Here is a 13,063-nt window from a genome sequence, read left to right on the forward strand (position 1 = left end):
TTTTAAAAGTCAATATTGCTATAAGTAAACGCAAGAAGTACTGCAGTTATCACTAATAAATTAACATACCCGAAGATTGGAATGGATAGGCTGTTCTTTTTCTCTTGCAGGTTACTTCACATTGCTTCTGAGTCCTGAAGTTATTCTCGTTACCAGCACACCCTCCGAATACAAAACTCTTGCAGACGCCATCTAAACTGTCGTAATGCCAGCGGTAATACCGGCCAGAACACTGTCCCACGGCGGGACTTAGAGAGCACAAGTCCGGCCGAATTCGTAACAACTTCTCAGCCGCTTTTTGAAGTCCGGCTGGTGATGCGTCGACCTCAAGAACCTCGGTCCTAACAGCAGGTGAAGTCCTTGGTACGCTTAATGCTAGTCGTATAGGAAATTTTTGCAAGCGTGGCACATACAGCGGGTTACTCTTGGATTTATATCGAACAGTACGTGAGGTAGGAGTAACAGAAGTTGTGCTTGTTGGCAAGGTGGTTGAGGCTGTTGTTGTTGTTGTTGTTTCTATGGTAGATATTGTTGTAGGTATTGTGGTTGTTGTTGTACTAGTGGTGTGTGTTCTTTCAGTAGTTGTTGTTGACCGGTCTTGATTTCTTGGAGAAAGATTTGATATCGCATCTGAAAATGTTTACAAATATTTATAAAAATATAAAAAACAAAAAATATTGCTTTAAGCAAAATCTGCCTAAATTCTATATATATAGTTGAAAACATTGTTCAAATAAAAAAATCTAATAAATCACAAAAAAGAGATAGTATAACTCTTGTTTCAGCACATAAATGTCATAATTTCTACTTACTGTCCAACTTTCTGGGCACGCAAACTCTTACACATTCCTCTATCGAATCATATTTATTTCTATTTCCTCCGCAACCACCAAACCAGAAGTGTTCACATTTAGAGGTTTCAATGTTAAAATACCACCTTGATCGCCATTCACCACATAAGCTTCCACTATCTGATTCAATGTAGCAAACCTCTGAGATGATAAATGGGTTTATAATACACCACATATATTATATATACACTGTATAAAAAGTAAGCTAAAGGCTAGTTTAAACGAAACACTTTCTACACTACACGAGGTCGTCTGTTCGACCCCCACTGCTCTCATGCCGAAGCGCGCGTAAGGCGGTATAAAGGGTATAAACTCTTGATGGCCAGCCTTTAATCAGCAGATTAAGTATCTGGCAAATATATTTTATAAAATCCTAAATTGCCAAAGGGAACCAACCCAAGACTGAGATGGGGTAACTGTTATGTTTAGGTCGTTAAGTCGAACTTCCCACATCGAGGATAAAGATGTATAAAAAACGCTTATCAGTTGTTGTAATACCATTTATTCAATATTTAAACTGTTCATAAAACAATTACAATGCCATCGTGTTTGTTAAAATTGTATTTTCTCTAATACTATAAAAAATAAAAAAAATAAAAAAATAAGCGGTTCATACCGTATTCCAGGCATCCTAATTTATTGGGGCCAGTTGCTGTGGAAACACGGTCTTCGCAACATCCAAACTCGGTTGCTTGGCAACTACTTGTTTCTTCACTTTCTTCACTTGAGTTGTACAATCTAGGAAAATAAGTTAAACTTGTACAAAGGTTTAAGTTTGGTAACAAGTAAGTAGCAGCCAATATTTCATATACCATTATGATCACATACTAGTCTCAAAATCCAGTTTTTATTATATCTATAGTTATTAATTGAAAACGTTAATAAACGCACATTGTATCTATGCAACCTTCTCCGTTAAGGTCAAGGGCTGTAGTCGTTCCGTCAGGACAACAACCGTATCGGGTCACGTGACACGGAGTTTGTTGCCTCGTTACTATTACCGAGTTGAAATCAACTTCCGATTCTACCTCATTTGAGGTTGATACCACTGTAACAAAAATACCATTGAAGTACACGAAGCTGGTAAAAGCAAGCATGCGCTTATCAAATACAGCATCGTATGTTAATCAGTTTAACTTGCACTTGGTTTGTCAAGGCTTTATTATTTTCTCCATTATATTCAATAAATGTACCTACCAAGCAAATCGCAATCTTCAGTGTTACATGGTTCCCTTTTTATCGGAGTATTCGTGGAATAGCATTGGGTGACGTCAACAGGTCGAAAGGTCACCTCGGACATGCACATCACGTGACGGGAACGGGTACCTCCACCACACGTGACCGAACAAGTCGTCCAACTACCTGCATAATATAATTTTGGTTGTAAGTTACTACATTATTATTTGGAAACTGCTCGATTAGTTAGCGTTTATTAGCTTCGAAGCAGTAAAAATGCAAAGTAATTAACCGATATAGGCAGTAAAAAGGTGGGGTAATTAACCGCTTTGAAGCTAGTTTAAAGATGCGCTTGGTCTACAATTAATCGCTTACTAATGGCTTAATTATTATGAGTTTTCAATACCGAAACACAGCAGAAATAAGATAAAAAAGATCCAACTAACAAACTAACCAATAAACCAGGTTGCTCGGCATCTCGACATGGAACAGTTTTTCATGAACGCCGGTTTTTCTGCTTCTTCCTCGCAAGTGGAATCAGGAAGGAAGTGATAGGATGATCCGCGAAGAATTGCACACACTACAGTCCGTGTTTGCATTCCGTTTCCGCATTCGGCGGAGCACTAGAAAAAGTTACAAAGATTTACAAAGAGCAATTTCTTCGCCTAATTAATCTTTGAGAAAAAGAAGTTGGTGATACCTCGCTCCATCTTCCTGTCACCCAATTGCTCCTTCTTGTACATCCGGAAGTTGATTCGCAAGATCTGTGGGACGCAGGTTTGTCCAGATTCCGGCAGACTGAATCAGGATACATTACGCCTCCGTTTACTCCGGCACAATGGGCAATTCGGGTCTGCATTCCCTTTCCGCATTGTTCCGTACACTGTGGTGAAAATGTAGAGGTTTAAAACTTAACTTAGACTTATATTACTTATTTAAATGCACGAATCAATTTGGATCACTTGTACATTATGGACTTAAGACCGTAAAGTACGAAAGAAAATTAGGTAGGATCTTAAAGCACGAAAAGGATTTAGTGAGAACCGTAGACTTAAAGAAAGAATTAACAAAGGTCGTAGAGTACGAGAGAGAATTAACAAAGACAGAAAGGTACAAGACCGACTTAAGCGAGAGTTGTAAAATATGCATAAGAATCAGCTTAAACTGTAAACTTTTACAGAAAATTATCGAGAACTGTAATGTTCGATGAGAAATTAGAAAAACCGTAAAATACTAGAAGAAATTATTTGTCTATTGCAATGGGAAATCAACACTGTTTTAGTTTTTATACCTCAGTCCATTCGCTAACCACCCATTCGATGCCAACGCAGGGTCCAAGATTGCATTCTTGTACTTGATTTGGAGGTGCAACGTTTTCGCATGAGTTTGGTGTGTCACATTCGACAAGTCTTGTTTGTTCGCCTGCGTTGCAAGTTGTAGAACACTAACAATAAGGAAAAATTAAAATGAGTGTTGTAACGAATATACGTTACAGTTAAAGTAAAATATTGGATATTGAACAAACAAAAAAACGAATAACTAATTTTATAGCAGAAAGACCTAGCTCAATTGGTGACTGGGTTTTCACAGCTTTATAAGTAAGCAAAATACACATGTATATATTTTCTACAAATAAATTTAAAATATTTTAAAGTATATGCTTACTTCTCCCCATTCTCCTATTCTCCATGTCGGACACGGTTCTATATTACAATCCTCTTGGTGATGCGGTTTGGAGGATAAGTCATCTTCGATGCATTGGTTTTCGTTCACCAATCTTGGAGCGCTATAATTTTTTTTTTATAAATTACATAACAATATACATGTAAATCTTTTATTTAAATTTAAACAAAAAATATATGAAATTTTCGTGCCTGGGTGGGCTCGAACCACCAACCTTTCGGTTAACAGGCGAACGCGCTAACCGATTGCGCCACAGAGACGGCCGTATAGAAAGACTTTATTTGATTTGCGGTTTTAAATTACAATAGAAAAACAGTTCAAAAGTAAACGTCCCAGGGTGGGCTCGAACCACCAACCTTTCGGTTAACAGCCGAACGCGCTAACCGATTGCGCCACAGAGACATCTGCACCGTGGCACTTTAATTGTGTTTGTATAGTAAAATTACAATGGTAAAACTGTAGGAAAAAAGAACGTCCCTGGGTGGGCTCGAACCACCAACCTTTCGGTTAACAGCCGAACGCGCTAACCGATTGCGCCACAGAGACAACTGCACCGTGGCACTTTAATTGTGTTTGTATAGTAAAATTACAATGGTAAAACTGTAGGAAAAAAGAACGTCCCTGGGTGGGCTCGAACCACCAACCTTTCGATTAACAGTCGAACGGGCTAACCGATTGCGCCACAGAGACAACTGCACCGTGGCACTTTAATTGTGTTTGTTTAGTAAAATTACAATGGTAAAACTGTATGAAAAAAAGAACGTCCCTGGGTGGGCTCGAACCACCAACCTTTCGATTAACAGTCGAACGCGCTAACCGATTGCGCCACAGAGACAACTGTATCGTGGCACTTTAATTGTGTTTGTTTAGTAAAATTACAATGGTAAAACTGTATGAAAAAAAGAACGTCCCTGGGTGGGCTCGAACCACCAACCTTTCGATTAACAGCCGAACGCGCTAACCGATTGAGCCACATAGACGACTGTCAAAAAATAAAAGTTTTTATGCCGTAGGCGTGCAAAAACAACAACAACACTTTTTTTTAACACATCAAGCCGTTATTCATCTTACAAATATTAATATAACCAAAAATATTAAAGCTTAGTTTTACTTAATATCCTATTTTTTTATCTAACAAATATTTATATAACTAAAAATATTAAAGCTTAGTTTTATATTTAGTATCTTTAAACAAAGTATGTATTTAGCTTTGATTTACCTTTGGTTACCCGTTATCACCATTTTAAATTAGATTTAAAATTTGACTTACATGTTTAAATTTGGTGGTGTTTCGGTGCAGTATACTTGACGTAATCTTATTCCGCCATTGCATGTCTGCGAACATTCAGTCCAGTTTGAACTCTGCCATCTAAAATGAATGATAATCGGTTAGAAAGACTATTTGTTGACATTTTTTTGTATATATCTTTATCCTCGATGTGGAAAAGTCGAATGCGTGACTTAACTATAGAGTAACATTAGTTACTCCGACCCAGTCTCGAGTTTCCTGTGGCAGTTTGGGATATTATAGATTATATTTGCTCGATACATTTACTGCTGATTAAGCGCTGGCTCAGCAGGAGTTCATACCGTTTATATCGCCTAACTCAAGGGCGCTACAGCATGAAATTAGTGGGGATTGAACCCACGACTTCATGTGTGGTGTAGCAAGTGTTCTTACCACTACACCACGCTGCCGGTTTAACATTGTTTTATTTATTGTATTGATAGATTTATAATATTTAACTTCGTATAAGATTAAAACATTTCAAGGAAAAGCACTTTTACTTTACCAATTGACTAACATTTTTAACCTTTTAATACCTTATCCAAGTTGCGTTGAAGTTAAGTTATTTACATTGAGGGTTTAGATCTAAAACAATTCTTACCTTGCTTTACACGGGTCTTGGTTACAATGCTGTTTTCGTGGTGGTCTGAGTGCTAGCTTGCACAAATAGGTTGACACAAATTTGTCATTTTTCTGGCACTTTAGTCGCCTCGTTTGTATGCCTAAAACAGAAGTTAAAACAATAATTAGAAAATAATTTAAGAAAATAATTAAACAAACACAAAAAATTATAATACAACACCGGGAGCGTGGTGTAGTGGTAAGAAACAATTGCTACACCACATGAAGTCGTGGGTTTAATCCCCACTGCTCTCGTGCTGTAGCGCCCTTGAGTAAGGCGCTATAAACGGTATAAACTACTGCTGAGCCAACACTTGATCTGCAAAATAATTATCGGGAAATTATAGTCTATATAATATCCCAAACTTTCACAAGCAACTCGAAACTGGGTCGGAGTAACAGTTGTTACTCTATGTTTGGGTTGCGCATTCGACCTTCGCACATCGAGAATAAAGATATATACAAAAAAAACTTCACGACATGTAAAATATTAATAATAACAAACAAACTTTATCATTGACTGAAAAATTTGTTTTATTGTATATCTAATTAATTATATTTTTAATTTAAAAATTTTAATTTACAGTACGAGTTACGCAAGTCGTGATTGAAATTAAATGCACCGACCGGCATTTGATAATTTATGACTTAACGAGATGAGCATATGAAACTCTAATCGATAATGATCACAAAACAGCAAGTTAATCCTATTAGGGTTATCAGCATTGTCAGATATACTGATATAAACTCTATAATGTATCGAAAATTTAACACCTGTCTACTCCAAGGCGCCAAAGTAAACAAAAAAAATCTATTTTTTAGAGTTAAAAGCACCATTTCAAGAATATGAGTTAATCATAATGGCAGTATATTAAAATTTAAATACGGTAAATAGCGTTATAAAACTGAGTCTGTCAGGATATAATTGCGTTACAGGATTTTGTAATAGGTGTGTTTTTAGCACGTCAAAGCGATGAAGTCATACCAATAAAGCCATTTATCACCTTTATAAGTACCGTGAAACAATTTAAAAGGCAGAGCGTCTTGGTTTAAATTATATACACAACAATAACTTTAACGTTGATGGATAGTTTTCATTTAGGATCAAAGAAACCAAAATGAAATACGAAATTACCATTGTTGCGAAGTAGTTAGTCTAGCCAAGTTTTTAATAGTAATTAGAATGCAGACTGAGTGTTATTACAATCTTCATTAACGTGTTAGAAGGTGACGTATTGGTCCATTTTTAGTAAAAGGTATTATACCAAGCTAACATAAATTTATAAATAAAATCATTAGTTAATTTTAAGCAATATATAACATTTACATTAAAAATATATTGATAAATATTATTTTTTATACTTCCTTAAGGAAATAGGTTTTTGATATTTTTATCGAGTAAGAGTGTACGATTGGGACGTATTTGGGCTGAGTGAACGCCAGCTCGAGGGTGAATAGAATAGCATTGGTGCGGCTTCAACCCGCACCCTTTCGTGCTATACAAGAATAAGCTTAGTGAACGACATATGTGTCCATTTTTTAGCCCTGCACATTTTAAAAAACCGCCGTTTAAGGAGCCCGGATAAGTTATCGCAACCAAATATTAATTAAAGGTTGCGACCATGGTACGATAATTTAGATGCCAAGTGTGGAGTTGGCTATCGGGTGGTAAAATTTAAAATGTAAATCCAAAAAGTTTAAACCTTTAATTCTTGGCCTAATTTGTTTACATATCATTACCTCTTCCACATTCTTTCGTACAGTTAGTCCAATCTCCTGTATACCAGTTGTATTCTCTACTATTAGGGTTGTTGGTACCGCTTGGTAGGTAAAAACTGTAATTTATACCTTTGTTTCTTTCTTGTACAATTAACTGTAAAAATAACGAAAGCTATAAAGTTATCCCATATTTATAAACAAAATAGAAAATTTGTTGTTATTTTGCAGGCATCGTAGTTAATACATTGTTGTGTCAAACTGTCGTCTCTGTGGCGCAATCGGTTAGCGCGTTCGACTGTTAATCGAAAGGTTGGTGGTTCGAGCCCACCCAGAGACGATAAATTTTTTAGTTTTTATTAAAATCAAAATATTTTGCAATAAAAAAAAGCCTTTTTCAATGTTATGATATTATCCCAAATTGCCATAGGCAACTCGAGACTGGGTCGGGGTAACTTATATTACTTTATAATTCATGAAGTCGACCTTCCTTCATTTAAAATAAATTAAAAAAAAAAAAAAAATTAAAAAAAAAAACAATTTTAAATAGTCAAAAATGTAATAAAATAAGTTAAATTTTACTGCCTAATCAAAAAAAAAAATTATTTTAACTTACAACAATATGCATCGTCTCTGTGGTAGGACCAGCGGCTTGCAAGCTCTCTGGTGCCTTTTTGTGGGCAAGCTTCCTAGAATAATGCATGGTCGTGCCAGCCACTTGAAACGCTCTGGAGCGGTCAATTTTCCAGTTACCGTTAAGAACGTATTCACTATCGGAATTGCGAACAGCTAAATATAAAAACGAAAATAGTTTATTGAGTTAAAACGTAATAAAGCAAGTATCTCACAAATCTTTAAATCAAGTCTAAATAGCATAAACTAGCTTTAATTAGCGTAGATATGTATTTGACATAATATACCACGTAATCTTTCTATAAGGGTTGCCTCATAAACTGTTGTTTCAAATGCTAAAAAAAGTAATCCAAATTACTTTAAATAATTTGAAGTTTGAATTATCGCATTTGCGTTATCAAGTTGGGTTTAGACTGTCAGAATAGCCGTGAATTTATTTTGACGAACTTGGCGCGCAAAGTCGATGTGTTAAAAGCGTAATCCGACAAGGTTCACGCGATAACAAAAATAACTTGTCTCCGTGTGTTTTTGATTTATTGTTCAGTTTCTACAGAGTCTTAACCCTTGACCCCACCAGAACGTGTATTATCTTACTGTTATCACAAGAAGCTATATATTTTGTCAAGCGTATTAAAACCGATCATAACATCGGCTTAAATTGTGTAATGCATAACCCGAACCGCAGCATTTTTATCGCTTGCCTAAGTGGGCTGTTTAAGCACATACCTAAATAATTCTTCGAGGCTCTGTATTCGTCTATTCGTATGTTGGTAGCTCCTGGTGGTATAACTATGATGTCAAAATAACCTAAAAAAATAAAATTATTTTTGAAGAATACTTACAAATTTATCTAATCATTCAACAATGGTTTCGTATACAAAAAATGGGACATATTTCGATTTTTCTATAATAAGCAAGGTTACACTTTTTGTGGTTACGGCACGTAAGAAATCAATACGTCAATTAATGTTTTGGCATAACAATCCTAAAGTTAAAACAACTTTAAGTAATTTTACAAATATAAGGATATCTGTTTTTAAAATTCCAACGTTTAGGTATGTAGTATATTAGGATCTTAATATCAATCTATCAATACAATATCAGCACCGCACACTGTGTGGTAAGGATAACATATTTTGACAGACCAAGGTCAATTAAGATGAATTCATTTTTAATCCAAAGCCTGATACTAGGGTATAAATGGATTTCCAATTGCAATCAAAAACACGTGGTATCTGATTTGGTTATCAAGAATGACAAATATTGGACTTTAATTCTACTTGAACCTGTCTAGATATAACCTAAATTTAATAATGCAAAAGCATATGTATATTTGCTTTGACATTAAAAACTTATTAAACGTAAAGATATATCAAATTTCAAGAAGGGGTCTTGTAAATAATTACCGATTCTGACAATGGTTTTGAAATATTCGCCAGAAAATCACGTCTGAAATGGGTACTTTAGTAATTACGACATATTGTGTAAAACAGCACACATTCAATATTGACAAAATATCTGATCCAATATTTCAACAACACAAGTTATGTACCAAAAGTTGAACATTTGTCATTTCAACTGTTTCCAATTTATTTCAATCTTTTTTAAAAGTTTAGTAAAGTTAGTTAAACTATATAACAAGTTATTTTCGACTGCTATTAACGTTAGTTCATCAACACAAACATCCCATCGATTGGTTTGACTTGATATAAAGTCAAGCGCATATTTGTTACAACTATTTCAAACAGATTGAAAAGTTATGTTAAACTTATTAAAATAGTATCAAAGCAATGTAAGTCCAAGATTACACTTTTTTTTAAACAAGATCAACTGTACCAAGGTTAGGTATGCAATTGTAATCTTATTTTAAATAAACTAAAAACTGTATTAGAGCACTGGTCAAGCGATGATGTAACCACTTTGTATTCAACTCACAACAACTTAAATAGTTAAAGTTGATCGATTGGACTTAAAGACCTCCAACTTAGACTGATTGATAATTACTGACACATTGTCACTTACCCGCTACTTTACTAGACACTTCAACCACAGTGTAAGCCCTCAATTTACCGAGAATTAGACCAAATAATTCGCTTCCAGATTTCGTAAGGCAGTAATTAACAGTGGCAGAACAAGGAATTATTTTTTACAAGTTTGCCATAATTGGTATAACGTAACTTTGTAACCACTGTGTTATTGCTTTAATCACTTGGCCTTTTTAATAATTTATTGTAATTTTCGAGAGGGTGTGTACACAAATTATCTAACCATTAAACAATTATTATAACTAAATTTAACTTATATTTAAAAGTGACAAATATACAACTTTCCAAAAAAAATAATAACCTCCTGGTAACTTTGGAGCTGTGAAGATCTCGTTGACGTGGTAACAAGAAGAACCGTCTCCTCCACAAACTCTGCAGTTGTCCTCTTTCAGCCCAGATCCAAGCATCATGTCGCACCCCACTTTCTGAAAAACAAATCATGACGTCACGTAAGATACGAAGTGCGTCATAAAAATGGTTAAAATAACCCGAAGTAATTTAACCTCAAAATTTAAACAAAAACCAAGATAAAATTCAAAATTTTTGATGTTTTGGCCTTAATTGGAAGTGGTATTTAAAAAGGCTAATTAATGATGTATTTACATGTTATTAGTTTATCCCTCTGATGTAATTTTTTTGTTCTTATCTGTTTGAGTGGCGAGATAAACTTAAAATAAGACCACAAATATACCAAGATAGTTACGTATACATCAATAAATAAATACATATTGTTGTATAAATATAGCATACAAGTAAATAATATTTGACTAAATGAATTTTTGACATGAATTTCATAGGGCGTAGGTAATAAAATGTATATAAATATATATTCTACATGTATGTTATAGTTATATAAAGTATTACTAAAACAGTTTGTTTACTATTACGTATGATTCTAATTTTAATCAATGTCGTGTTTTGTTTATATTTATCCTGCAAAGCAGAGTTATATCTTTGCATGCAACCGCTAATTCCCCGCCATTACAAATTACGTGGCGCAGATTTTGGTAATTTAGACCGTTTCAAAACAGGACAAAACCGCTTGTAAGTAATAAGTTCACAAGGTGTTTACGACAGTGGGATTGACAGGCCTGTTTGCAAGGGCGAGTTATCGTAACATACACTTAACATGCGGGGTTTAAACCTATAGTCCCTATATAATAGTTAAAACGTCAGGGCAGAGCTGTTATTTTTGATCTCTACTTTTGCTTGTGTAATTTTAAGATTATGCTGAAGACTGGTCGCGTGCAAAACAAGTATTTAATCTAAAAATTTATGAACCTTATAGCCTGCCTTTATTTTGAAACGCAAAGAAAAATAAAAGTTGGCTCAATATGTTTTAAAATACCAAGTATGCAATTGCAAAATACTTCGAAATTATTATTTTTTTAAGTATACTTTTTGGTACCATCGTAATAGTTTAACATAGTTTGTTATTGAATTATAGTATTGACAATACAAGGCTAATTGAATTACAGTTTTTGCTCAAAATTGACCGGCCTGCAAACATTGCCATGTCACTGGTAATGCTGCAAAATCAAACCAAAAAAATTGCAAACTCAATATCAAATTGAAAATGTTAAAAAAAAACAGTATACAGTTGCAGCATTAGTAAATGCTAAAATCCTAATATTTGCCAAGAATCTTAGCTAAACCAGTAAAAACGCGAGACGAATAAAAACAAAAGCTTTCCACTTAACATTTAGCAAAACCGAACAAGATGTCAATCAATTAACTAGCCTACTAACACAAGTTGTGTTGTATTGTAAGCGTGTAACAGTTAATTGGATCGCATTACTGTAAAAACACAAGGCCAGAATGCCATGACTTTAGGTTCGACAGTTAAACAAATCCCTTTCCTAAGTTTTGAAACAAAATAGTCTGGCGCTTGACCCGTGAGAAATACCTTGTTGTAACAACTCCGAATCTGGGTGTTCCTTAACGTAAAACATGTGTTAAACATATGGCAATAGATACAATGTTTGACGTGTGATATAAACAAGATCTGATGCTGTCCCTTATTAGAACTCCCACTGTTTATTTCCAAAAGACATTATAGGATTAAAAAAAATCTGTTTAGAGCGGATAGAGGTATTAGGAAGATATGCAAAAGAGATAATGTGTTTAGGGGCCTATACAAATGTTATCCTAACGACGGGCACTGTAAAAATTAAAGTAAAATATAATAATTATAAGTAGAATATACAACTGATATCTTCAAGAATAAATAGAGACTTGCTACTTCCGATTTCTCGGTTACTCAGTGCCAATCTTCGAAACAAGAGAAGCTAATCAAAGAAAACCAATCGCAGAGACAAAGAAAACGCCAAAACACAAATTCAATTAAGTTTCAGAACCGCATACGGTGCCCAAGCTATATCTATTACTTTTCTTTTGAGAGTGAAAAGGAAAGATTTGTTGACGCGTGAATCCGTTATTATTTGTCGACAAACAAAGTCGCGGTCAGAAAACCAGTCAGGAAATCAAATAATAAATACGAGCCAATCAATGGAGAACATTCCAATTGTGGCCAAGCTACTCGAATCGGACACGAACAGGCTTCCAAACAACAAAAAGTGACGTAAAGAAGCAAAGCCTACTCTAATTACAGCTAAATATAGCCCTGATTAATTTGACCATACCCTAAAACCACCGCCTAGTTTGACTTGTATCGTCCATACGCAAAAACTCGCTAAATACGTGACGTTTTACGTTAGATATACGTATTTTGGTCATTAACGTGTTTACATGCGGATAACAGTAAAAAAGCTTCAAAACACCAGGCAAACTAACATAAACATGGTAGTTTCCTCTTTTTGTGGGCAAAAAGTTTGTCCAGTCAATGTTTCTTATTAAGTTTAACCAAAACCGCCACGATATTACAGTTGAACGGTCTTGAGATCTAAATTGGCCGTCGCGAGGGTAAAAGTGTGTTTGTCCGGCCTACCAGTTAAACCCTGGAAACCGCACAAGTAATCCATTGAGACTTGTTTCGAGTGGCCGAGTTAACTCAGCGTGAACAAGTCCACAACATTCTAAAGTCGTGGCTA

General features: G+C 34.9%; 1 protein-coding gene and 5 non-coding genes across 6 annotated transcripts in view; 1 reads left to right on the forward strand and 5 right to left on the reverse strand.

Annotated features, from left to right (window-relative positions):
• The window catches only part of LOC145754712 (papilin-like), a 33,579-nt gene that overhangs the window by 3,336 nt on the left and 17,180 nt on the right, over window positions 1–13,063 (reverse strand). Inside the window, exons 6-20 of the mRNA XM_082570816.1 lie at window positions 10,315–10,438; window positions 8,695–8,775; window positions 7,952–8,124; window positions 7,360–7,492; window positions 5,600–5,720; window positions 4,981–5,079; window positions 3,693–3,813; window positions 3,319–3,471; window positions 2,728–2,910; window positions 2,482–2,650; window positions 2,049–2,213; window positions 1,743–1,899; window positions 1,468–1,589; window positions 813–992; window positions 70–630 (exon numbers count right to left, since the gene is read on the reverse strand). Coding sequence (XP_082426942.1) covers window positions 70–630; window positions 813–992; window positions 1,468–1,589; window positions 1,743–1,899; window positions 2,049–2,213; window positions 2,482–2,650; window positions 2,728–2,910; window positions 3,319–3,471; window positions 3,693–3,813; window positions 4,981–5,079; window positions 5,600–5,720; window positions 7,360–7,492; window positions 7,952–8,124; window positions 8,695–8,775; window positions 10,315–10,438 — 2,542 coding nt within the window. The remainder of the gene's footprint in view (window positions 1–69; window positions 631–812; window positions 993–1,467; window positions 1,590–1,742; window positions 1,900–2,048; window positions 2,214–2,481; window positions 2,651–2,727; window positions 2,911–3,318; window positions 3,472–3,692; window positions 3,814–4,980; window positions 5,080–5,599; window positions 5,721–7,359; window positions 7,493–7,951; window positions 8,125–8,694; window positions 8,776–10,314; window positions 10,439–13,063) is intronic.
• Trnan-guu (transfer RNA asparagine (anticodon GUU)) lies at window positions 4,039–4,112 on the reverse strand. The gene has a single exon. It is a non-coding gene; the product is annotated as a tRNA-Asn (tRNA).
• Window positions 4,183–4,256, reverse strand: Trnan-guu (transfer RNA asparagine (anticodon GUU)). The gene has a single exon. It is a non-coding gene; the product is annotated as a tRNA-Asn (tRNA).
• Window positions 4,327–4,400, reverse strand: Trnan-guu (transfer RNA asparagine (anticodon GUU)). Its single transcript has one exon. It is a non-coding gene; the product is annotated as a tRNA-Asn (tRNA).
• On the reverse strand, window positions 4,472–4,545 carry Trnan-guu (transfer RNA asparagine (anticodon GUU)). Its single transcript has one exon. It is a non-coding gene; the product is annotated as a tRNA-Asn (tRNA).
• Trnan-guu (transfer RNA asparagine (anticodon GUU)) lies at window positions 7,602–7,675 on the forward strand. Its single transcript has one exon. It is a non-coding gene; the product is annotated as a tRNA-Asn (tRNA).

This window comes from Corella eumyota, chromosome 6 (assembly GCF_963082875.1).
Source record: "Corella eumyota chromosome 6, kaCorEumy4.1, whole genome shotgun sequence".
Taxonomy (NCBI): Eukaryota; Metazoa; Chordata; class Ascidiacea; order Phlebobranchia; family Corellidae; genus Corella; species Corella eumyota.